This window comes from Neoarius graeffei, chromosome 15, assembly GCF_027579695.1.
Source record: "Neoarius graeffei isolate fNeoGra1 chromosome 15, fNeoGra1.pri, whole genome shotgun sequence".
NCBI classification, from domain to species: domain Eukaryota; kingdom Metazoa; phylum Chordata; class Actinopteri; order Siluriformes; family Ariidae; genus Neoarius; species Neoarius graeffei.
This window is the reverse complement of record NC_083583.1, coordinates 38,386,262-38,412,773: the sequence shown is the minus strand read 5'-3', so window position 1 is coordinate 38,412,773 and position 26,512 is coordinate 38,386,262. Positions and strand designations below refer to the sequence as shown.

At 40.3% G+C, this 26,512-nt stretch overlaps 1 protein-coding gene across 3 annotated transcripts; it reads left to right on the top strand.

The window, feature by feature from the left end:
- Positions 1–1,042: 1,042 nt before the first annotated feature.
- si:zfos-943e10.1 (GRAM domain-containing protein 2B) lies at positions 1,043–26,479 on the top strand. Of its 3 annotated transcripts, none has more exons than XM_060941278.1 (12): positions 1,043–1,268; positions 15,608–15,760; positions 15,949–16,003; positions 16,613–16,685; positions 17,016–17,119; positions 19,022–19,120; positions 19,457–19,597; positions 19,700–19,793; positions 20,005–20,082; positions 20,166–20,265; positions 22,054–22,161; positions 24,092–26,479. In XM_060941278.1, exons 1-12 carry the CDS (start codon positions 1,177–1,179, stop codon positions 24,105–24,107), a joined length of 1,113 nt encoding a protein of 370 aa, XP_060797261.1. In that variant the 5' UTR covers positions 1,043–1,176; the 3' UTR covers positions 24,108–26,479. The 3 variants fall into 3 exon arrangements, with proteins under 3 accessions (XP_060797261.1, XP_060797262.1, XP_060797263.1); XM_060941279.1 differs by lacking the exon at positions 1,043–1,268 and adding an exon at positions 8,604–8,790; XM_060941280.1 differs by lacking the exon at positions 1,043–1,268 and adding an exon at positions 14,143–14,371.
- The last annotated feature ends 33 nt before the right edge of the window (positions 26,480–26,512 follow it).

Here is a 26,512-nt window from a genome sequence, read left to right as displayed (position 1 = left end):
GGGACTTGGGTTCGATTCCGACCCGAGGTCATTTCCCGATCCCCCCCCGTCTGTCTCTCTCTCCCACTCATTTCCTGTCCTGTCTCTACACTGTCCTATTCAATAAAGGTGAAAAAAAAAATCTAAAAAAAGGCTTGAAATATTTCACTTGTGTGTGTGCATGTTTCTATATACTGTACTACTGACGACCAAATGTCCCCACGAGCATAGAACGATCTGACAATTTCGACCTTGTGGGGACACTTGGATGGCCCACACAAGGAAAGTGTTGTTGATGTTATTGTTTTAATAAAAACAAAAGAGCTAAAAAGTTTATTTTTCAGTACTGAGGTAATTAAGTCAATGGAAGGTCTCTGTGTGATTTTCATGTAGTCTTGTAATAATAACATGAAGTGTGTGAAGGTGACCCTTGACCTCTACAGTGAGTGCCAGGACAAACAAACTGTATGAGTGTGTCATTTCTCCTGACTCGCCAAGGTAGGAAATAAACGAGTAGGCTGTTGAACACAGCGTGCCCGTACAATAACAAAACGTACCACATGAATCACGGGATGTTAACAGAACATGTGAGCAGAGCAAAACACAAATTCACAATTTATTCACCAAAAACTACAAGCAAGACCTCAATTCCCCATTCCCCTCCCAAACGCCACGCTTCAGTGTCCGTAAAAGGGTATGGGTGGAGCCAGAAACTGAGAGCTGCAGTCTTACTGGAAATTAATCCTGACACGCGATTATTTCTTTCAACATGCGTTTGATTTGATTGGTCAAAACACTTTGGTCCGATTTTGTCTCATTTTAATTTGCATACATGGAGAAGGAGTTGTTTTTCCCCACCTACATATCCGCTATCTTGCTTCAGGATTGGTTGAGGGTTTCGCATTTCTAGCTCTGATTGGCTAGTTGTATCCCGCTTCGCGCACAAGGATTGGACAGCCGTGCGTGGAGGTAAACCCGTCCGTGATTGGGCAGTGTTCCGCGTGGCGTGAGCTCCGAGCCAACCCTGACTCAGTAGGTGGGGTTAGTGTGTGTATGGTGATGAGAAAGGAAATGGCGTGTACTGACTGAATGGCTTAGCAGAAAGGGAGAATCAATTCAGCACATCCGTAGAGGAGGAGGTTCGGAGCAGAGTTTGAACTCGGGAAGGAGAACGGTGCTAGAGTTCCGGGAGAAACGATGCTTGAAAATAAAAGAGAGAGATTGAAGACATTTTTAAGAAAAATCGACGAAAAAGCCATTTTCGGGATCAAGCACCTAATGAAGGAGAGGTGAGTGAGACCGTTAGCTAGCTGAGATGCTAGTTTGCACAGATAGCACCGGCGAATGGTTCATTCACAAATATTCATTCTAAAAACGTTTTTATATAATTGTGAATTTATATCATATATCTTGTTTTATCACCTTTAGTATGTTAAAAGTTGAATTGTTTTTGTATATCTACTTTTATCATCAGCATTAACTTTTATTTAATGAATCACTTTAATGATGGGGGGGGTTTGGATATAAAATACAGCACGAATTTATTTAAACCTTACATTTTATTGTTTCAGTAACTGGCTTTAGCTTTCTCGGTTCATTCTTCACATCCGTTATGTTGTTTACTTGGTCCATTAACATATTGGAGCTGATGCGCGCGCACACCATACATACATATACACACACACACACACACACACCATACATACATATATACCATACATACACACACACACACCATACACACACACACACCATACATACATATATACCATACATACACACACACACACCATACACACACACACACCATACATACATATATACCATACATACACACACACGCACCATACATACATATATACCATACATACACACACCATATATATATATATATATATATATATATATACCATACACACACACACCATACATACATACATACACACACACCATACATACATACATACACACACACCATACATACATATTTTTCCCCCTCTTCCCCATATGTTTTTTTTTTTGTATATGCAAATGCCTAATTTAATTTATCTAGAAGTTTTTTTTCTCTATTTCTATTCTCTGTTTATCCTGTAATGATGCTACTGGAATTTTAATTTCCCTGAGGGAACCCTCCCAAAGGGATCAATAAAGTTCTAACTAATCTAATCTAAATCTCATCTAACATGCATGCATACATGCATATATGTACATATACCTTATATATAAGATAAAAGGTGTGTGTGTATATATTGACCGTATGTGTAAGTTCAAGGTTTATTGAAATATGTAGGTGAAAATCCTGATTTGCTTGCAAAGGTTATAATCCACCCTGTCATCATCCTCTCATGAGGGATCAGATGGCATTTACCCAAAAAGGAATAAATGGATGCACTGATGTCTCTGATGGAGTATAAATAAATTTATGTCCCAGAAACATTTTGAACTGGTGAGTTTTTCATGGCTGTTTGGCCTTCATTGTAAATCCAAGCCTTGACTTGAAAGCAAGTTGTTTTCTATTACATGCTATATGCTTATCAAAGCTTATTTTAATCCATGGAAAATGCTTCATTTACAAAACGTCATCAGTATCATTAATCCACAGGTAAACGTTCAGGCCTGTCCCAGTGCCGTGTGTGTGTGTGTGTGTGTCAGATATCCTGCTGGGGGATGTTGTGGTCAGGACTGAGTAATCTGATGTCACCCTGAAGGTGTGAATTTCTAACCATTAAAGCTGTCGTGTCCTAATTAAAGCCAGTTTGTGTTGTGCTTTGAGATTGCTGTACTCCTGCAAATGGTTATCTATTCACCAAGCGTGACTAAATTGTCTATTTTAAATGACTCTGGCCTCAAATCATTGAGTCTGATCACATCAGGCACTGCATCATTAATTTAATGGTACACCATAGGCTGTTTGGGACATTTACATTTGTTAAGACCAAGCCCTGGTTTTCAGGTCTTTGTCCTACATTTTCTTTGTCACCTCATCGGTCTCCATGTAGCTGTTTGTTTAGGTGCATACTTGGACAAACTCTGGAGCCTTCAGCTGGTTTTTCACTGTTCTGTTCAGAATTTTTTTTTTTAAGATTACCCTACGTATTGTGTTGTAAAAAAAATCCGAGTAAAATTCTGGTTGAAAACATCCTTGTCATATGATGATCCTTTCATGATAGATCTGTGACGAAGGGAAATTACGGTGTTCTGCTGACATCCTCAGTCATTGCCCAAGTGGGGATATTTTTCTGTGCAGTCACAAGTTTCCTTTATGTTTTGCCATTGCTACTACCATATTTGTAGCTGTTCTGTGAGCTTTAGTTATGGCTTTTAGATGAGCTGTGTGTGTGACCTTCTGTCACACGTTTGGCCAAAAATTGTATGTTGCGAAGCCAACTTTCCAGAAACACATATTGATCCTGAAATCATGTGACACCAATTGCACATGGGTTGATTCATTTCAACTAATTACTGTGTATTAATTTTGATGGTAACTAGTTGTACCAGATCTGGTTTAGGGATTTCACACCACCACATGTTATGTTCACAATTTCATTTGTAAATAATTTTCCAGGATGTTTGATGTTTTTTGGGGGGGATATTTGTTGCAGGAAAGCAAAAGGTTTTGCCTTGATCATTTCAGTCTGCAGATTTTACATCGTTTAATATTCAGTAAGCGTTTTGATTCCTGCATGCACACGATTGCTGTATTTGGTCTGTAGGACATTTGTGTGGCGTTTGTCATTTCTATTTTTGCCCACCATGTGTAGGTCAGTTACAGGTGCTGTGCCAAGTGTTGAGTTCTTCTCAGCCTTTCTGAGCTAATGTTGTTTCCAAAAGAGGGCACAATCCAATCTCTAGTACTTGGAAAAGCAGCTGATGAGCTGATAGCTTGTGCTTTCCATAGACCCCAGTGGGAGTGTGTGCCATGGGTCGTTAAGGCCAATTTATGCTGGCAACGCAGTCCTCGCAGATGGTGTCTGCATAGCCCCCCCCCACCTTCGCAGACGCTCTGCGCGCACCTCCCAAAAATTGTGACCACCGCAGAAGCCTCGCAGACAAGAGGGCTCTGATTGGTCCACTCTACATCCGCTGTACACGCACTTCTGCTTCCCTACTTTCCCGGTTTGTTTTGTTTTCACGACCGCCATTTTTAAAAACACGAGCGAAGATGGAGCAGCACGAAGAGCGGTTGATCGAGGAAGTGAGGAAGTACGTACATCTATACGACTCCAGTTCTAGTCATTATAAGTAACCGGAGGATAAACACTCCACTAACCACACCCACCAACTACTCCTAGCGATTTTGCAACTTCGCGCCCGCCCCCTTGCGTTGTGGCGGTGAATAACATTGCGCACGCCTAGTACTCCCCGCTCAACGATAAATTTCAACTGTCTGCAAAAAGCTATCTGCGAAAGCCTTGTCGCAAGAGCATGCAGAGGCCCTTATGATGACCTCGTATAGCAGCGAGTGTGTAAAATGAAAGCTCAGGTCAAAGCACACATCAAAGTTTGCTTGCTTTTAGTGCTATAGGCAATATGCGGTTATAGTTTCGATGTTGTGATTAAAAAAAAAAAAGCACTCTGACATTACACACACCGCCCGAGATGTCACTGGTATCATCCCTTTTTATTTAAAAAAAGTTTTAAAAATAATGATTAAAAATTCTGGAAGACTATTTGATGGTTCTTACTTTCTGCAAAGTGTTCAGATGTTTTTGCAGATTAAGACATTTTTAGGTTGCCTTTTCTTAATTTAAATACTGCGATGATGGAAGTTTGGTAGCAAATATATATGAGTGATTCCACGCTTATGGGTACTGAAATGGGGACATGAACTTATTTTTAAAAATTCACCTAAAACCATTTTTTTTTTTACCATCAGGTCACAAAACATGTAATCTTTAATGAATGATATGTTAAAAGATAACTTTAATTTTCTGAGATGTAATAAAAACATTTATATGCCAAAGTCAGAACGTAACGGAAGTGTTGTGGACATATATATTCTCAATTTTAACAATGTAGAATTACTTTTTGAAACATAGGAAGGTGATGTTTTAGCAAATATAATTAATAAACATGTGTAGTAGAATAAACATACACATTCTTTCAATAAGATTAACATGGTATATAGCTAGATTGTAATTAATTTGTAACAGACGCGAGATGGACAATCGTAACAGAAGTAATGTAACAGACATCATTTTGGAACTCATAGGCTTGACTTTGGCATATAAATATGTTTTTATTACATCTCAGAAAATTAAAGTTATCTTTTAACATATCATTCATTAAAGATTACATGTTTTGTGACCTGATGGTAAAAAAAGAAATGGTTTTAGGTGAATAAGTTCATGTCCCCATTTCAGTACCCATAAGCGTGGAATCACTCATATATCGTGTCACAGACATGTCTACTTGCAGCCCAGTTGGCTAGTGAGACGGAAAGTCAGCCATAATTACATAATGTCATAGCTATATAATGACACTAAAATTACAGACCTACTTATTTAATTACAGACTTTAAAGGACCACATGTGGACGTGCCTTGACTTTGCTTCTCAGAGACACGTTAATGATTTCTCTCCATGGTGTTGAGCTGAAATAAGTCAAGCAGAAGGACCGTTTGCTTGCATTCTGACCCTGGTAAATTCTACACAAGTCATCTGCGAAGCTCGCCTTTATCAGACTTTTTTTTGTTTTACTCACATCCCTTTGTGTTGGTTGATTCCTGGAAACACAATTCACCACACTAGTAGACGCCCATTTCCGTGTTGCAGATGTGTTAAGGGTGTGATTTACTGGTTTGGCTTTATCAGGAAGCCTTAACTATTTAATAGGGGTATTGTCAACGGTAGAGATGACAATTATAATTATTCTGTAGCATTTCCTTTGAAACGTTCAGCAGTATTTAAAAAAAAAAAAAAAGTGCGCTTGGTATGAATAAATCCAGCAGGTTATCTCAGCAAATACTTGACTGCTATCAAAACCTAATGTCATTGATGTGCAGTATGACGAAAACAATTCCCAAATATAGCATCACACATCTCAAATGAGTCGGTGGAAAACTGTATATTCTCAAATTTAAAAAAAAAAACCAAAACTGTCCTTTTTGAATGCTTGTTAGTGTGAGTAAATAAGGAATAATAAAAGTACTGATATCCACAATATTCTTTTATGTATTTTTATGACAATAACAGTGTGAATTGATATTTGACAGTTTGGTTGTCATGCCATGAATTTCTGCGTTCTGTCCCACCCCAACTTCCTGTCAGCTGCTGCGTTTCAGGATCATGTGAGGCTCAGGTGGGAATTCCACACAGTGCTTTGGGAGCCGTAGGAAGAAAGGCGTCTTCTGTGTGGAAATGCAGTCAGAGGAAGTCAGTGTGATGAATCAAGCCACACGACTTCAACACTGAGACGATGGACCTGCTGGACCCGTTCACAAGCAGCGCATTGTTGTGTGGCATCTCAGCGATTGGTATTCAGGATGATCTGACCACTGCATTGGGTTAAAGCCCAGCCCGGCACAGCAGTGTTTACTCGTTGGCCCCTGGCTGAGCTGCTGTGTGAGAGGTGGTCATTCTTTTGGACATGGCCTTTAGAACGTCATTCACTTTCAAGCTCACTTTTCACTCTTTCAGACACTACACGTAGTAGCCAAAGTTAAAATGGCAATCCTGTGACGTAACACAATAAGATGTAGTTAATATTTATTTGAAATCGGATTTTTATGAGATGTGTGGAACACAATGCAGAAATTTATTTTTCAAAACTTTATCTACTGAGAAGTCAGACTGTGGGAGTTTATGGTTTTTGCTAAACCGATTTCCTGCTGCTCATTTCAGGCTTTGCTGTACTTAGATTTCGTTAAACTATGTTCTAAAGGAGGAGATGCCCAGGTTGCGTAACACCTGAGCAGATTATGCAGCGTCATTAGAAAAACATAAAGGTTGGTTACATCCTGGACTGGCTTAGTCATCAGAGCTGTATCTTGCATATCTTCCAGTCTCTGATTGGAAAACAGTGCAGGCTGGTTTGGCTTGTACTGGCTTACGCAGGTCTGATTTAAACCATTTATTATATCAGCAATGACTTGGATAATCATATGTAGCAGAATTTTCTACTACATCATCAACCCTCAAATCCCAAATGGTGTAAACTCTCTGGGTCACGACACAGCAGCCAAAATGACGCCATTCTGTAGAGACAAGAGTCTAAAAAGCAGCTTAACACCTTGTGCGAGGGAAGTGTGAAGTCAGCTGAACAGTAAGGACCGCAATAATAAGATGGATCAGGAGGAGTGAAGCAGAAACCCCATTCATAAATCTCATATGTTTTTAGTCATGGTTTATTCTCAGTACTTTTGTTTTCAGACATCTTTGTTCCTGGGCATCAAGCGAGATAGTTGCGTCCTCACATCTCCAAGGTCCTTGGTTCAATCCTGAGCTTGCGTTCCTGTCTGTACAAAGTTTTACATGTTCTCCTCGTGATCGTGTGGGTTTCCTCTCGCTTCCCCAAAATGTGCCACGGGTGTGTGAATTTGTAGATGGTGTTCTGTGATGGATTTTTATCCCATCCATGGTGCATTCCAACCTCGTGCCCAGTGTTCCTGGCATGAGCTCCAGAACTAGCATGACCCTGAGCACCAAAAGAGCACATGCTGAAGATGAATGAACTTTTGTTCCTTCTCGCTACAAGCATGTTTCAGTTTTAACATTCACTCGCAGCTTTCCAACATTGTTTCTCCCCTTTTTTTCTGGACACTTGCCTGAGTGCAGATGCTGTAGCAGAATTTTTTTTGCGTTCCTGTCTGTACAAAGTTTTACATGTTCTCCTCGTGATCGTGTGGGTTTCCTCTCGCTTCCCCAAAATGTGCCACAGGTGTGTGAATGTGTAGATGGTGTTCTGTGATGGATTTTTATCCCATCCATGGTGCATTCCTTTCGTTTTCTCTAACGTTACACAAAAACCTTATTTACACCGATCTTGAATTGCTTCTCCATTCAATTCAAGAACAGGGTCCCTGTTCAGTCAAGTATTTGCTGAGATAACCTGCTGGATTTATTCTGTTCTTGAATTGAATGGAGAAGCAATTCAAGATCGGTGTAAATAAGGTTTTTGTGTAACGTTAGAGAGAACGAAAGCCAGTAGTTTGATGGTTGAACTCCAGACACTGTAGCGCTACAGGCTCAGTGTTCTGTCTAAACTCCGTGTAATACACAGTTCAAGCAAGACCAATTTTAGGACCTTCAGTCCATACAGCCATGACGTTTTTGAATAATCCCCAAACCCCGTTCTGTTTCTCACTGCTTTCTTTTGGGATTACTACAGACTTTGTGATTTGTCCAACCCACAACAAAAGCTGGTCTGCACTTTACCAGGCCCTTTTGTGAGGCTTCCCATTGTGTCGCTCTGCTCCGGCCATGTGCACCTTTTTCGTTCTACCCTTTTTCTCTTTTTAATGGAATTTAAATGAGAAGGCGGAAAGAGACTCTGTTGTTTTCCATCACCCTCCGATCCCAGCACAGCCCCCTTGTTGCCAAGGAAACTGCACAGTTGGAGGTAGTGCCTTATGGGTAAAAATTCCTCTCCCTCTCCCTGGAAAGCTACAGATCTGTTTATGCAAGAGTAGCAGCTGTAAAGGGAGACCTTTAGACCCAACGTCATGTCTCAGTGTCTGGCTGTGAGATAACACCTCGAGATTTCTTCTGTCTAAACTAACAAGGACTCGCAATCTGTGTTCATCATGGAGCGTGAGAAGCGCCCGAGCCTTTTGGAGAGAGCCGATGCTGTGGAGGGAGAGGAAGTGGTGAGGTAGGGGAGCTTTTACATTTGCCTTTTAGCGTTCAGAGTGTTGGTGGTTGGTGTTGTCAATCGAAGAGGAAGAGCTGGTAGGCTTAGAAAATTGTCCTGTGGGCAGTTTTATGTTCAGGTGATTTCTGTGGTGCGTCATGATGCTGACAGTGACTGTAAAAGAGGATTTAATGATCGTCAAACATTTGTACAAAGGAAGTTAAATGTGTTCTTGGCCCGGCTTGTTTTGCACACCAGCACTAATGCATATCTTCTGCTCCTTTTGGAATCGTTGCAAAGATTTATGATGTCAAGTGACCCATACTCAAGAAGACAAAAGTCTGAGGACTTAATTAATCAGATGATGAAATGAAACGCGCTTCCTAGTTTGTCAACGCAAAAGACAGTACCTGTAGCAATCGGGATGCACTGGGCTTTCCTACTACTTATGAAGGTGAGAAGAAAGAAAGGGGGAAAAAAAACCTCCATCAGGAGTTATGTTCTGGCTGTTGCTGCCCTTGTCCTGAGAACATGCTTTGTGCAGCAGAAATCCTTTTAGTGAGCCACATTCTGATTAGATATCAAAATGGCTGGCTTCGTCTCTGAAGGAGGAAATGTGCATTTTAAAGCCAATGTGATCCAGGTGATATGACGATACTATATATGTAAAAATATTGTCACAATACACTTTTCTGAGATCATGGATGTCGTTTTTTTGTTGTTGTTTTTAAATGTAATTCCTCATTTTCAGTGTTTTTAAGAAATGTATTTAATTACTTTTTTTGCAGACACTAAATCATGTTTTGTATCGTATACTTGCAGTAAATTATACTTGAACATGTTTGTTTTAATGCAATTTTTTGGGGGGGTCATATCTTGTATTTTGTCAATCTTTTTTGTGAATCCTATGACCTTTGTGCCCCACTATGTTACAACAGGATGTGACCGAATAGATTCACAAGATCATTTGTTTCCTGTTTAGCTTTCTTCCAACATGTCTTAATTTAAGCCTGGGTTTGAGTCATTTTATGGCACTGGCTTGCTTTATTAGTTTTGTATTGCATTACCACATGAAGTGAAACTCATCTTTCACACGTACGCTTCTTACTCGTCTTCAGTGGAATTTGATTCTAGTGTAATTTTCTTTTTTTTCTTCCTGTGAACTGTAGGGTTTATATTTGGCACAGACTCAATCTCTGATTCTCACTCTCTTGTTCGCCTTGTGCGATGAATGTGACCTAGCTACACAGCTGACTGACTTTTTTTTTTTCCTCTTTCTTGCTTATAAGCCACAGCGACCTAGTTTCCTGTAAATGATCTGTTCTCGTTAAACTTTTGCCAAGTACAGTCAGCAGTGGCTTGAGTTGGTAATACAAGAACATGCTAAACAGGACATGACCTGTCATATTTTTAGTTTGAGACATTGGTCATGTACTACAGTCCCCCAGCAGGCATGCTGTTCTTTTAAAGCCAAAGAAAACCCAAAAAATAAACTCTGTTGATTACGGCAAGTGTGCTGATGTGTCCCCCACACATTTTTAATTAAAAAAAAAAAAGCGACTTTTATAACAATTTATCCATTTTAAAAGTTGTGATCTTGCTAAGAAGAGGCTTCCCTGTGCACGGCCATTTGCACTGAAACTGGGTATCTGCTTGTGAGGTTGCTTGTGCAGTTGAACACCGTTTACCTCAGTAACACAGCCATCAAACTAGAAAATCACTCGGAGAGTGCAGACCTCCACCAAGAATCCTTTTAAAAAAAATCCAGGATCCAGAAGGTGATCCGGATAACTGCCAAAATTTAATGGATTGTTACATGTGCCCAGTCACACCTCTGGAAAAATTTTCAGAGCAATCCGTTCATTACCTTTTCCGTAATGTTACTAACAGACAAACCAACGCTACCGAAAACATAACCTCCTTGGCGGAGGTAATAAAGTCTTCTAATTCTTTTAAAAAATACATCTCGGGCGTGCTGTAGCACAGCTGCCCAAGTGTGTGTGTGTGTGTGTGTGTGTGTGTGTTCACTGCTTCAGATGGGTTAAATGCAGTACCTAATTTCTCCTCAAGGATTAGTAAAGTATACCAAAAAATTTGCCGGCAGTTATCGACAGGGCTGCTATGTCTGGGATTTTGATATCTTGTGCATGTAAGCTTGACTAAGTGCATTTGACAGGTTTGCATTACGGTTATGGAAGAGTCTGAATTATTGCTCCCCATACTGCCTTTCTTTTCTTCCCATTTCTGTTCTCTTTTCCCATATGAAGCATTCTGCTGTGAAGTGGTCTTCACAAACCACCATCTGCCTGCCGAAACCAAATTTATCCAGTGTGACCAGTGCCGATGAAACTCAGCAGTTTTGTCACTTGTAAGAATCGTATCCTTTGTAGGATTGGGGATGGCAAAAAAAAAAACCCAAAAAAAATTTCCCTTTGCAATGATCGGACTTGTTTTTACACCCAAACGCTTGACGTGTAGCATCTTCAGGGTTGTTTACGACAATTTAAAAGCAACGTATCCACTCAATCTCAGTCTTAGTAAGTCATGTGGTGTGTAAGTTGCGTCACAATCTCAGATTCTCTCGTGTAATTTGTACTCTGAGCATGATATGTGAATCTTTGAGAGAGTAGGAGCCTGTCCCCAGGAAACACTGTTTTTCCTTTAAAAAAAAAAAAAAAAAATCTGTATGCAGTATACAGGTACAAATATGTGCAAGTGAACCCTCAAACATGTGTGGATATTGTCTCAGTGTAAAGGAGTTTATTTTTTGGGGTTTTGTTTGGCTTGAAAGATTTTGAAATCAGCATATTCATGTGTGCACAGTCACCCCATGATAATTACTGAGCAAATGCCTTCTTGTGCACTTGTATGCACAGGAAATAATCAGAAGCCTGATGTCCTCACTTTGCTCTCAGGGTTATTTTGCCGTAGGCCAAGCTACAGAGATGACCTTTTTTCCACACTTGTTCCTCACAACTCGGCAGCCAGTCTTTTGCCAAGTTCAGACTGCAGCAAATTGGAATGCGAAGGCCAGGCCGTTCTGAACAGCAAAGCACGATCGCGTTTTGCTTGGGTGTCCTGGCTGTTTCTGTGTGCAGCATTTCTTCTGTGCAGCGAGGCACCTCCTTCCAGTAATCCTTCAAAAGTAAACAGCCATGGCCTGATATCATCTGCACGTATGGGTATGAAGTAATCTGATTCCTGCTTCTCCAGGAATGGTCTCTGGTTTTAAAGGAAGGCTCACTGCCAATATACTTAGGATTGGACAGGCTTCCTATTTGCTTAGAGTCTAAATCGGAGCAAAATCTGTGGTTTGGTTTCTCCTTAGGCTTAAAAAACAGTGCTGCAATACAGAATGCACATCTTTAATTCACTTCCTGCAGATGACTTGATCCAGAGCTCAATTGGAAGCAGACGAAGACTTTCACTTAGACACACTCGGACCAGTTGTTTTGGTCCAAACCAGAGTGTGATTGCAATGAAGGGGAGAAGTTGACACTTTTTTTTTTTTTTTTTTTCTCTCCCCCCTACTCAAACAGACTTGTGTGAAAGCACCTATAGTTTTTCTCTGTCATCTCTAGGTTGTGGGAGTTCAGCCATTTCCAGCCACAGACATACCCCTTTTTCACCAAATCAGTTCCAGGGCTGGTTCGGGGCTGGTGCTGGCTCACAACTCGTTCAACTTGCGAGCCAGCTGAGAACCAGTTTGCTTTTCCATAGCTCGTGGTGCTAAGCGGAGCCACGTCATTACGTCGCTGTATACGTCAGTTACAGCGCTACGTTTACATAAACCTTGGCGCGAATATCAAAGCAAAAACAACACGGAAGAAGCAGCAGCAGCAGCAACAACAATAATAATAATGGATGACTTCGCGTTTGTACAGCTGCTGCTTCTTGTCGCTTAAAAATGGCGATCTTTCACGGTCTTATTGTTGTTGGTCTTAACAACTCCGCCCCCCCGCTGACGTAAGCGGTTCTTTCCTCTGGCCCAGCAGAGAGTTGGTGCTAGTCTGGAACCGGTTTTTCTGGCCCCAGAGCCAGTTCTTTGTCAGTGGAAACAGAAAACCCGGTTCCAAACTAAGCACTGGCCCCGAACCAGCCCTGGAACTGATTTGGTGGAAAAGGGGCAACATTGACCTGATTCAGTTCTTTCAGCAGGGTCTTTTTCTTTCAGCAGACATGATGTGGGGATCTGTGGGGAACATCATCTCACTAAGGGCACACTCGAGCTCGAGGCTTAACACCCCCACCCCCCGGCCGTCACTGGAGCCGGCATCAATGCTCATACAATGCTTCATGTTCCCTAGACGGAAAACACGCAGTTGGCGATCTTTTTAAGGATTATCAGACAACTGGGACGTGTGCGTGTGTGAGAGAGAGAGCTCATCTTCATAGATGATAAATATGAACAGTCACAATAGTGACTCATGGTTCATTGTGAATAGATAATCGGATGCTTATGTGGGTGGTAATTAGCATTTATTTAAAATATTGATGAGCCACTTTAAATATAAATGACTGTAACCCACAGTACAATTTTTAGCTTAAAAAAAAAAATCTAGTCTTATGACTGACGACGACTGCCTGAGAGTGGTGTGAAGATGGCCACTGAGTGGACACACTTTACAAGAAGGACTTCGCTAAAATTCATATACTCCCAGAGTGGGATTAAATGGGTTAAGTTAATCATCATGGTGCGTCTGCCTCTACAATTTTCCTTCCCACTTTGCACCGTGTGCTATTTGTCATGCTGTAAAGAAAACAGACCTTGTATTTGAAGAAAATACACCTTAAATTAGGTGTTCGTGATCTGTACTTGTGACGCTGGATATGAAGGGGGAATCACGTAGGAGGAAGTTTGAACATCTTCACCACCCACAGAATTGAGAGCCTACACAGGAAGCTGACGCTGACTCCTACTCCCTGCAGTCTGTCTCTTCCCAATTTTCTTCCTCAGATGGCTTCAAGAAAGAACAAGTCTGTCATTTAGTGCTGCCCCACCCAGAGAAATGGGCACGTTCTGTCAATCTGTGCACATTCATTGCAAATCTCTCTATACTGTAGTTAAGGGGTTGGGGTTTGGGTTTTTTTCGTTGTCGTGTCCAAACCCCACCAAACAAACAAAAAAACCCAGCTCTAGTTAGAGCATCAGAGTTGTGAATTTTTGTTGTGAAGGAGGAAATGGGGGAAAAACTAGGGTGTGTTGTCTGATCAGGACAAGTCTGTACCTGTGTGTTTGCGTATGCTGCATTGTGTGCCATGTCGGAGGTGTTTCATTTCATCACGCGATTTTTTTTTTTTCCTCCCTTCTTTTTTGGGTCACACCTTTTTTAGCCCAGGACCCACCCCTTTTAAGAATTTTGTCTTGTGTGAGGAGCTGGTTTACATTTAAGCTCTGTTTTGCTGTGATAGTGTGGGGTTTTTTTCTTTTCTTAAGAGACATGATTTTTTTTTTTAATATATATAATTAATTATACCAAAATGAGTCTGCTTTACAAAGGAATGGCTTGAAACCTATTCATTTGGTTGGCACTTGAATGGATTACGGTGCTATGCCTAGATCTCTGAGTTTGAGATTATCCAGAAGACTACATGAGTACAGGTAAGCAGGATTAGATGTCAGGATATAGCTCAGCATTTTGGGGGGGGATTATTTATTAAAGCTATTTTTTAGATTTTCATTAGTGTTAAGAACAGTGGCTAATGTACAGGGTGTTTAAAAAAAATTTTTGATATTTGAGATGTAATTATCCCAAACTACATAGTTGAGGCAAATGAAACTGAACAGGCTTAATGTTGAGCAATATAAGATTAATTCCTCAAAATTTGAGTGATGAATTCAAAGGTATGTGGATTCCATGAACGATTTCTAAAATTTAATATGCATGCCGCCTGACACACACACACACACACACACACACACACACACACACACACACACACACACACACACACACACACAGAGAGAGAGAGACAGGCTTCCTTTTTGAACTTTTTGTACCATGTCCAGATCTGCATTGCAGTTGGTGAATTTTTTATTTATTTATTTTTAAAGAGAATTCTCTCATAAATGCACGCTGTACAGTCTTGTTCGAGCGTACGCTAACACACTGCGTCTTTTCTTTTCCAGTGAATGGCATTTCTATACCTAAAAATATAAAAACAAAAAGCATAAAATTTTAACCTGTTTCCATACATGCTGTTAAAATTTGAGGTGAATTAAACAAGAATTGGCAAAGTTATTAGATTGTGAAAATTTTTATATATAAACACCCTGTGGATGGAAATTAATATCCAAGATAATAAAATACAGATAAGATTACTGGAAGTGTGTGAGCGCACGAACGTACTTGGCCATTAAACATGATTCTGATGTAATAAAACATGGATTGGTTTATTGGAACTCTTTTTAAATTGGCAAGCCTAATCAACTGACTCTTTGGGGGGGACCTTTTGGACGTAGTAAATGTCTCATGACTTCTTGTCATGAATCTGTTGGATTCTTTATACAGCTTATAAAGTTAGATATTATGCTTGTCTGGTGGAATAACGTTGATTAATGCCACGAAGGTGAAGGACATCTGATCTTTGGGATCTCATTATATTCTGAGCGATTGTGGACAAAACAGATCAGTGATGAGGTCAATAATCATAAGCGTGAGACTAATCTGTTGTGATGTTGTTAATCTTCTGACTGACTTCTGCAATATGTCTCATATTTCTTTTTCCTGGTTCTCAAAGCTGTCAGACGATTGCACAGCCTTTACCTCATACAGTGCTACAGTTCACACACTGAACCTTCTTTTTTTTTTTTTTCTTTCTTGTTGACCTCGTACAGCTACCAGGTGGAGAGCGGGACTCTCCCCACAAGAGTCAAGAAGGAAAAGATGGTGAAAAAGAAGCTGGAGCAAAAGAAAGCCTTCAGTCTGGAGGAAGCTCAGCTTGTGATGGAGCAGCAGAACAAGTGCCAGAGCAGACCAGCCCTGCCAAGGTAGAACAGCTTTTTCTGTTTAAAAAAAAAAAAAAAAAATTGTTTAATCCCTGTTTGGTTCTGAGACTCTTGAGTCACCACCTAACGCTGAGGCACATACGGCCAAGGCATGAGTGGTACAAGATGTTTGTGAGCCTGCATGACTAAGTCTGGTTAAACATAAATTTTTGTTTAATTTGTTTTCTCAGGTCTCAGACCATTGGAGGACCTTTGGAAAGGAATGACAGCTTGAACTCAAGAAGTGTACGTGTACTTTGCATTCTCACCCAGCCATTACTAGCTGCATGATGAAAGCTGCATTGTAGATGAAATCAAAATAGGTTTTATCCAATTCGGAATGTAGTCCTTATAATGGTGCACCAGAGTCAATGGTTAATCCCATCATTGGTGCAATGCGTTAATGCTTTGAGAAACACTGGTTTCTTATTAAAGTAGGGTTCAGGGACAACCAGAGGTCTGGGAAAGGTAGTCAGGGGATTTCAGATTTCTTAATTTAGTCAGTGGTGTAAAATCACAACCCACCATTATCAAAGTCGTTAACTTTATTATTGAGTTCTGATGGTTATTTCGCTGTTTGACTGGTTTGTTGAATTAAATGGGTTTAATCCAGACTTTCAAAACAACTTGCACCTGATCTGTTCTACCTTTGGAAAGTTCAGGAATAGAAAGCTCTAATTCTGTGGATCAGTAGACAAAATATTATTGTACAAGTTTAAATTACATTCATGAAATGTAATGACTGTGTGTATCAAAGATTTTATTATTTTATACTTGAAGGGATCCCTGGCCGCAAAAAGTTACGAGACTGATTGACTGCTATAAATGAAATCCTCTTTCTGTTCCCCTTCACAGAGCTTCATGAAGCACAACAAAACCTTCCACAAACTCTTCCCAGATATCCCTGAGAGTGAAGACTTGTTGCACGGTGAGGGATCTTGCAAATCAGAGTGCAATATTTACTTTCGTTCACATCATGTATCATATGATCATGCTGTCATGCAATATTGACTTTCCTGTCCATATGCCTTTTGTGTATTGTTAAGATAAGTAATTGCCGAAGTGGACATAGTGCTGCTTGTGTTCTCGGGTTTGTTTGCTGAGGTGGTACCGACCTTTAGCTTTAATTGTTTGAAGCTGAAGGGGAGGGGTGAAGTAAATGCAGCTGCTGATGAGAAGCCTATAAAACGTAATGACGTCAGTTCCAGAATTGCTGTGTCTAACTGTGTGGCCTTTTTTTTTTTTTTTTTAAACGCAGCCTACATCTGTGCTCTGCAGAGAGAGGTTCCATACCATGGCCGTCTGTATATCACAGAGAACAATGTGTGCTTTCACTCCTCTGTGCTTCTCAAGGCCACCAAGGTAATATAGATCTGACCTTTGAGATTGTAAAACGGGTCACATTAACTATAAGAAAACGTTTCTATATCTAACCCAGGTGCTCACTTAATCCTGCTTTCATGCAACTTCTCCTGGTGTGTGTGCTGTTAGTTTTTTGAGCGTCTAATAAGAAATATTTAACATATATTTGCATGTATTCACGATAAATCTGAATCAATCATATTTCTGTATCTTCAGACTGAAGTCTCTGATGACGAGTTAATATTGAACATGTAGTTACCAACAATTTACATTTCTGCTTCAGAATTAGCTCGATATACAGTCATTTTGTTATCACAAATTTAAAAAATGGTCAAATAATGTCCAATATACCACAGTGCTATTAAATTTTCAATTCTGATTAGTCAGAAGTTATTGATTGATTTTAATTTTCTGACAGCAGCTCTGACAATAGTGCAGCTGCAGATCACGTGTTTATATTAATGCGCTTGTATTATGTTACTAACACGATTACTAAAAAGTGATTAATCTGAAATGGTGAAATTTTCTGGGAGGGGATTTGTATTTGTGGAAGGAATCTCCAGTTTTATTGCTTTGTAGAAGTCCGAGGTAAAGCTGTACCCAAGTTTTTTGTGTTTGGACACAGGAATATCAGGAGCCTTCTTTTTAAATCCTTTCTGCTGATGAAACAGAAATCCGTTTGATTCAGTTTATCCCCCTAGAAGCCATAAGGGATGTAACCCTTTGCTCTTAGCTGTATGTTCATTTGTAAAAGGCTCATTTTGAAGCTTTTATTTAGTAACAGTGAAACTTGCTTGACTGCTTACTATTCATTATCCATACTGAAACTGACACTATAACCTTTCTCTTTTACTGTAATTCAGGCCAAACTCAGTTAAAAATGTCGTTCTTGTGAAAGCAAGTAGGAACTAAAACTTGGAAGTGTGACCTAAGCAATGTAATTAATCAGATGAGCCTTTAGAATTTGACACCCAATGGTGTCGTAACCTTTTTATTATTTTTTCCTGCGCAAAAGTCATTTATGCATTACACTATGTAATAGCAGGCTTTCGTCTAAACTGGGGAACAGGGGCGCTGCGCCCTCTTACACTCGGCATGCGCCCCCTTACTGAAATGCCGATTGAACCCCAAGTCACACTAAGGCCATGCACTTATATGCTACTGCACAACATGCAATCTTTCTCAAAATGATCTTTTCTCTGTGAAAACATCCCAGCAACACCACATGACAATATGTCTGAGCATCAAATACGTTATAATTACTCCAAAAATATTCCAATCATAGTAGATACACCGCCAGATGGTGCAAAAACAATCCGAATTGGCGTTTTCCAGACTGAGGCGCCATGTTTAGTTGTTTATTTGTCGCGGCTGTTCTCGCGAGATTTGACATGGGTTACATACAAGGTCAGCTGACTTGTAGAGCGAGATTTCTCGAGACTGAATGACCTTTCACCCACCGGCGCGGGAGCTTTTGACAGAAGTAGTTCGCGAGTTGTTTTTGTTGACACTTGGGCATTTAAAGACATCATCCCGCGGCACGAAACGGAAGAAAGCCAAAGACTGTCCGGGGTAGAAGAAGATTACTTCTTTCTTTTTCAATGTTGACAATTTGTGACAATTTCCCTCTCGGATAGCCTCAGAATGTCCCATTGTAGCCTCAATTTTTCAAAGGCTTCGCACGGCGGGGGGGCGGACAACCGGCACCGTCCCCCTCCCCCGTCGCTTCGCTCCCTCGCCATGGTGAGCGCCCTCATGCTAAATTTTTCTAGAAAAAACCCTGTAATAGCGTTACTGTGTATTTAATAACTCTAACATGCTATATCATTTCTAAAGAATTCTTTTCTGTGGGATCAGCCATGTTATGTTAATGTTAAGTGTTTGTGCATGTGTGTGGAACAGGTGGTGATCCCCGTGTCTAATATCACTGTCCTGAAGAAGCAGAACACAGCACTGCTGGTGCCAAACGCTCTGTCCATCCGCAGCAACCTGGGAGAGAAGGTCAGTCTCCAGGGTGTATACAGGCTTTGTTAAACGATTTTGAAGTCATCTTTCTCAAATTTGAGACCGGTTTGAGAGACAAATGCCTGGAAAATGAATCCTTGAGCTTAAAAAGTACATGAATTCAAAACCAACACTGCACTAGTTCAACATGTGGATGGTGTTTTCTAATTTGCATATTCGTAAAATCAGGATTTCCTGTTTTTAAACATGCTTTTGTATTGACAGCTGATTGGAGCAATTTTTTTTTTCTCAAAATAGAAGTTCTATGTGACTTTAGAGCGGTATAAAGGTTTCAGTGTTGAGTCTTAATTTTTTGCTGCATGTGTGTTGTAGTATTTATTTGTGTCTCTGCGGAACCGTGACGGCTGCTACAGGCTGCTGCGTGCAGTTTGCTCATATCCGGATGACTGTAGCGCCAACAGCAGCCCGCTTTTCTCATCTACCGAGAACAGCTTTGATCAGAGCAAACTGGTGGTGAGTAGATCAGCCTTCACATGCGCACACACTCTACTTTCACTTTAATTAATCTGTGTGTAGCAGTGGCTGAGTGAGAGTATGTATGTGTGTGTTTTACAGAATTCGAGCCAGTCGAGTCTGACTGATGCCTACGAGGAGCTCGATGGAACAGACTCTGGACTTTTACTGCAACCTCCTGCTTCTAAACTTAAAGGTGAGAGAGAGACACACACTCTTGCACATTATATATTCTTTTGAGACTCATGATGTGAGATTACATTGCTGTGTGTCTGTCTAGTTATTGTATTCCATAGCTATCTGCATGAAGAAATGCTCTGAATACCAGTCAAACTAAATGGATTTATGGGTATAAGAACAAATCGTGTAGTGTACAGTGTTTGAATCAGGCGTGTATGTGTTCTTAGACTCCGTCTCAAATGGAAGTCATCCGACTTTAAGAAGTCCACATAGAGAACGTCAGAGTCTGACAGAGGAGTACACAGGTAAAATGCACGCACAAGTTATACACATACATATTGTATGGCTGCATATTGGACTGGATATTCATGTGAAGATCTATGTGTAGGGGCCTCATGGATGTGGAACGTGACTGACGGAGCCAGATCACTGCTCATCCAGAGAGAAGCCACCAACCTCAACACTCTGCTGCTCATCTACTTAATACTGTAAGTTACACAAAACGTACCAAAGTTAACTAGCAGACAAATCCAAATTCCAGCACATGTCCAAACAAATCTTTAAATCGCAGCAAATAAGACTAGCCATTCAGTTGGGACAAAGTGTTTATTGGGGGGAAAAAAAAAAGCCTCGACTTCCTGCAGTGGCTGAGTTGCAGCTAGTTTGTCCAACACAAATATTTACACAGCTTTGCAAAATGACTGATAACTGATGCCCAGTGTCATCGTTACTGAGATGAAATGAGCAGAGATTTGTAGTAGCCATTTACTGTGTACATCAACTTAAAGTGCATATCCTGGACCAATTTCGGGGTTGTTATTTTATTTATTTATTTTTTTTTATGAAAGTATGTCCCAGGCGGCACGGTGGTGTAGTGGTTAGCGCTGTTGCCTCACAGCAAGAAGGTCCTGGGTTCGAGCCCCGGGGCTGGTGAGGGCCTTTCTGTGTGGAGTTTGCATGTTCTCCCCGTGTCCGCGTGGGTTTCCTCCGGGTGCTCCGGTTTCCCCACAGTCCAAAGACATGCAGGTTAGGTTGACTGGTGACTCTAAATTGACCGTAGGTGTGAATGTGAGTGTGAATGGTTGTCTGTGTCTATGTGTCAGCCCTGTGATGACCTGGCGACTTGTCCAGGGTGTACCCCGCCTTTCGCCCGTAGTCAGCTGGGATAGGCTCCAGCTTGCCTGCGACCCTGTAGAAGGATAAAGCGGCTAGAGATGATGAGATGAGAAGTATGTCCCTTTACACACTCATCCAGAAGGGTAATTTTGCACAAGGCCATCTGTCTACAGCAGAAAAAAATAAAATAACAAAACGCATCTGGAAAAATCCCAAGGGAGTCTCAAGCCTGATTCGTGACGTCACCTGCGGAAGCGCCAGCAAGCTGAGAGAGCTTTACACGGTTTCAGTGCACAGCCTGTGTAGACCAAGTTTAGCAGCTAGCGATTTTGCATTGAAAAAATGCAAAATTTCAATGCAAATTTTGAGCGCAATGTTACGTCACCTTTGGATGAAGGATATAATGAGATGTCAGAATTATTTCTTACCCTGGCAACAGTCAACTTATGAATTTCCAATTTTCTTGGTCTTTTTCTCGGTTCTGCTTTGGTCCTCGGCTTCCGGGTGTGCCTCGCACAAAGTGCTCCCGTTTCTCTCTCATTGTCCGGTCTTTTGGAAAACGATGAGTACTAATCCCATCAAGATTGGTGTTGCTACACCCTCCTACGATACATCTGTTAACCATTTTAATAATTACGTGATAACGTTGAAGAAATTTGCAGAAAACAACCAGGTCGTTTTCTCATAAACAAACCAGCGCTGACGTAGGATTCAGAGGGAGGCGTCCTGCACGCGATGTCACAAAAATCAATGTTTGCCGGGAAATCCAAATGCCAGGTTTTTTCAGAGGCGGACCAATTCGCCTCAAATGGCTTGATTTCAACTGAATTTTTCTGGTATTGCGCAAGGTAAAAAAAAAATTGTGCAAAATGTGACAGATATTTGACCAAAGTTTAATATAAAATAGGATAATTACATTGATCTTGCTCCTGAATTTACCCGTGATATGCACTTTAAGATGCAGAATGGTTCCTCAAGGTAGTGGTGCTCAGCTAGTATGCCATTTTTCAGGTTCGTGCTTCATTTCTAATGAACTTGATTAGCAAGCTGTTAGGATGAAACTGACTCTATTGCATGTTGACACACTTAGTTTTGGTTCATCAAGATTGCTTTCAGCCGTGTGAGATTCACTGGTATAACACACTTCTGTTTGTGTGTAGGGTGGTGCTGCTCGTGGTGTCCTCTGGGTATATTGGCCTGCGCATCGTGGCTCTGGAGGAGCAGCTGACCTCTCTGGGAGCCTTGCCTGAATTCACTCTACACAGCGGGTACGATGCACTCGGACCCTGTTCTCTGGTGTATAAGGCACGCTCGGGTCTTATCTCAAAGTCTTACTTGCAATGAAAATATTCACAAGCCTTCCTGCTTTCTCCAAACCAACCTTACCTCCTCTACAACCTTTTAATGAATTTGGACATATTAGAACTATTTCTGATTATGTTTTTCCAGCCTGGATATTTAATAAAAAAACATCCTGAAATATAAAAACTAGTCACAGCTATTAGCCCAGGAGTAATAGGGTTATACCCGGAACAAATTAGTAACAAGCTGAAAATTTCAGAATATGTTCAGAATACCCTTAGGAATAACATACTAAAAGTCCCCGGAAATCCCCCTTGTGCTCTCTGAGAAATTCAAGATGGCGTCCAAAATGGCCACCAAATGGAGATCTGCCCATATCTCAGGCCCAAAACAAAGTATTAATGCAATTAAAAGGTCAGAATATATGTTTTGTAGGGTAGGAGAGTAAATTCCAACATGTGTGTATTAATTACATTGTGTATTAACATTATAATAACAATGTACACATTATTATAACAGTATATTTGTGTATAGTGTGGATCCATTGGTTACTCGTTCACTCCGTATCATCCTATTCTGTTCACAAAACAACAAACACAATTACTAGGGGTTGGAGCACTTATTTTCATTAATATTAATTAAAGTAAATTGGTGGTGTAAAATGAAAAATGGCATGTTAAAAGGTCATGCTGAGTTTAGTCATTTTTTTGTCCGAACACACTGGCATTGCTAGTAGTAAAGGCTGGCGCTAGAAACTCGAAGATTAATTTTTTTCCACCCTTAAACAAGCTTGAATAAATTCCCTACTTCATTGATGGTACAGCAAAGGTCCAAGCATTACAACTGAGACACTGAGAAGTGTTTAAGTCTACTCATTGTTTATAAGCAAGAGCTTTTATTGAGGCAGACCTTTTTGTCATGAAAGTCGCCGGAATGTTGAAGTGTACTGAAACAGCTTGCCATTGTAGTTTTAGAAGATAGAGTTCTCAAATTTAATTTCCCTTTAATATTTTATCAAAGCTTAAAGATGCACTAAATATTAAGGAAATTGATGTCTAATTGTTGTCTTACATTATGTTCATGTATGTAGGTAGCCTACTAAGCTAATCTGTCAGTCATGTCAACCATCAAATTCCATGTAATTTCTACATTAATGACCTTGTAATCTTGGTTAATTTTAATTTTAACAGTGTGACAATGGTGAATTTGCATTGCTTGTATGAGAGAACATATATAATTTAACATTTTAATTGCATTTATATTATGTTTTATCCCTGAGATATTGAAAAATCTTCAATCGGCGGCCATTTTGGACGCCATCTTGAATTTCTCAGAGAGCACAAGGTGGATTCCCAGGGACTTTTAGTATGTTATTCCTAAGGGTATTCTGAACATATTCTGAAAAATTCAGCTTGTTACTAATTTGTTCCGGGTTGGACTCAATTTTGAGCTAATGCTCTTGGGCTATATTGTACTGCAATATTGTGAATCAGGTGGTGTTTGTTTGTTTTTGTTTTTTTCTCTTCCCTCCCCTTCTCCTGTAGTACCTACAAGTTTTTAAAACTTGTACAAATTAAATGTCACCTTTTAAAAAAAAAAAAAATTACAGATCGCACCTTTTAATCTGTTCAGCTTGAAAGAAGTCATTACATGTTTATTGTTGAAATGTTTGTTTTCCAAAACACTGCTGCTATGATTATATTTTTTGCTAGCAAGAATGTTATATTCAGAGTAGCGTATCGAATGTATCCCATAACCATCCTGTATTGGCTGGGCTTGCACATCTGTCACAGAACCACTGTTAGTCAGAACAGTATGTTTTCCTGTATATCTGGAAAATTCCACAGCTCCTCGAAAACAATGTTCTAACCAAATTCCCCTCTCACTCACCTACAGGTACAAGGACACGTAAACGTGAAGGAGAAAGGAGAGACTTGTTTATCTTATGACCCTGAGGAGGAATGACAGTGTCGGTCCATATTTCAGCATTTCTCAGACCCCAGTAGAGCCGAAGTGCTGTGAGCATTATTCATTCTACAAGAAGAAAACCAAAGCACTCTGTGATGCCGCATCATACCAGGAGTCTTGTGGCCCTTTTTCCTCTCCACAAACCAAAGACTCCGCTCTGAGCAGGAGGGGGCAGAGCTGTAATGACAAAGCAGAAATGAAGCAATTTCCAAACAAAGGCTGTCTGTCTGCTAGTGTAGCCCAGTTACTTTGTTTCGGTCTTTTCCTCCTTTCCACCTTTAATCTCATCTTGGTTGATGCTTGAATTATTCATCCTTTTTGATCACATTTCTCTCGTGAAGATGATTTCTCTCACTCTCTCAAATCACCAGGTGGCAGTATTACACCTTGCTTTGGCATGATTCAGACATTCATGAATGATCGTTGCTTGGTGGATGATCTTTCCCTCCTCTTTTTTTTTTTTTTGTAATTTATGGATGTATGCATCTTCTATGCACAAAATAATCTCCCGATCAGGTATTTTTAGCCTCTTTTTGTACTGTGGTCGACAAAGTACTCGGTGCCTGTTTTTAATCAGATAAACTGTTAAAAAGCTCCAGAGGCATTGTGCAGCCCAGACGGGATGTTTTTCAGATTCACCGCACAAAAAGACTGGCGTGTCTGAAAGGAGCAAAACCGCCAAAAAAAAGAAACTGAAACATACTTGAGTCTCATTTCAAGAACTGACAAACCTTTGACATGGTCCAATATATGCATTTTGTGTGTGTGTGTGTGTGTGTGTACACATACGATTGTAAAATAAGAGGCTTAAAGTGAATTGGTGCACTTTAATGTGTATTTGTGGATTGTACGATAAGGAAGTTTGCTGTTATCTGGAGTATAATATGGGCATTATGCTTCATTTTACCTACACATTTGTGCTTTACCGCATACCAGGGTGTCCACATGTATGACCACAGTGTCCAGACAACTTGCACATAAGATACTCAAATTGCGTATAAGAGGAAAAATACAAAACCCCCATCTACTGTACAAGTCTCGCTGTTGAAGTGTGTTTAAAGCTGTAATGTGTTCTCTAAATTCAGACAAATGTTTTAAACAGCAAATAATCCATTTCTGAATTTTCATTTGCCCAAATCCTAGCCCAAGGGCAACAGGCTACCACTAACCTTGATTTTACACACCCTTCTGGTGCGAGTGACCTTGGTACTCTCAAGCATCAAATATTTTCAAAACGGTTTCACATGAGAAAACGAAGCGACTCATGTCTGATTATAGCCTAAAGTCTTGGAACTGTGTGAATTTAAAATGCAAGACAGGCCTTGGATTTGTCCTGTCTGTAATCTCTGACTAATTGAGGATGTGTGGACACTCTGGTGTGCGTTTTGTTTCAGTCGGGTTAAAAAATTAACCACCAGGGGGCAGACTTCAACCCAAACGTCTCTGGTCCACAGGTTTCTATTTTACAGTTGATCTGTAAAATGTTAGCAATTTCACACCAACCAGGATAACTTGTGTACATCATCCAGATGTTAGTGTCACCTTTAGACTCCTGTCACATCTTACTACACTCAGTTTTGCATCCTGTGGAAGTGCACAAGCACAGGACAGCCATCCTGCACATACACACACATGGTGCGTGTATTTTAAAATGGAGTACAGCACCAGGTGCTGAAGAGTCTTTAACTCGGGGCTTCTTGCACTCGGTGCCCTGTTCCTTTCAGTCTCCTACAGTGTTGTACGTCTGTGCTTGTTCAGCTCATAAAGAATTGGTTAAGTTATGGCGTGTTAGAGAAAGCACATGTCGAAATCAGCTCTGGGATTTATTTTCCAACTCTTCTGCTGCTCCTTAGAACTATGCTAATTCTAGTTGTAGTGTTACCAGCATGGTAGTACACGTACGTTGTAGTGACATGTATAGATAAAAAAGGATCTATATACCCCAACAAAGGTGCATGTTGATCATCCCCCTGGGGTATTTCAGTCTCCAATCAGTTCAATGTAATTTAATGATTTGATGGATCCTTTTTATTTTCATCAAGTAAAGAGGAAAAGTGTTGCATCGAGACTAATTATGAGACTAAGTGTTTGGCTCACTCTGAGCTCTTGTAATTTCCTTTCAATAACAACAATGCAAGAATTCAATGAGTGTATCATTTTCTGTTTGCACTATTGAATGGTGTGTAAATATTATTTTGTATTGATTTTGTCCTTGAATGAATTCCCACTGATGTATTTATTGCTTTCTCTGTAAGGCAAAGTGATCTCTGTGAGACCAGCTTTGAGATTTGAATAAAATAAATGATGGGGAGAAAAGTACATATGTCATTTGTTTTGTTAAATGAGTAA

Excerpts from the sequence above, each read along its gene's own strand:
- si:zfos-943e10.1 (XM_060941278.1), top strand. The coding sequence starts at position 1,177 with ATGCTTGAAAATAAAAGAGAGAGATTGAAGACATTTTTAAGAAAAATC. Across the intron at positions 15,761-15,948 it reads AGCAGACCAGCCCTGCCAAG|GTCTCAGACCATTGGAGGAC; the intron begins GTAGAACAGCTT and ends TTGTTTTCTCAG. Across the intron at positions 20,266-22,053 it reads CTGCTCATCTACTTAATACT|GGTGGTGCTGCTCGTGGTGT; the intron begins GTAAGTTACACA and ends GTTTGTGTGTAG.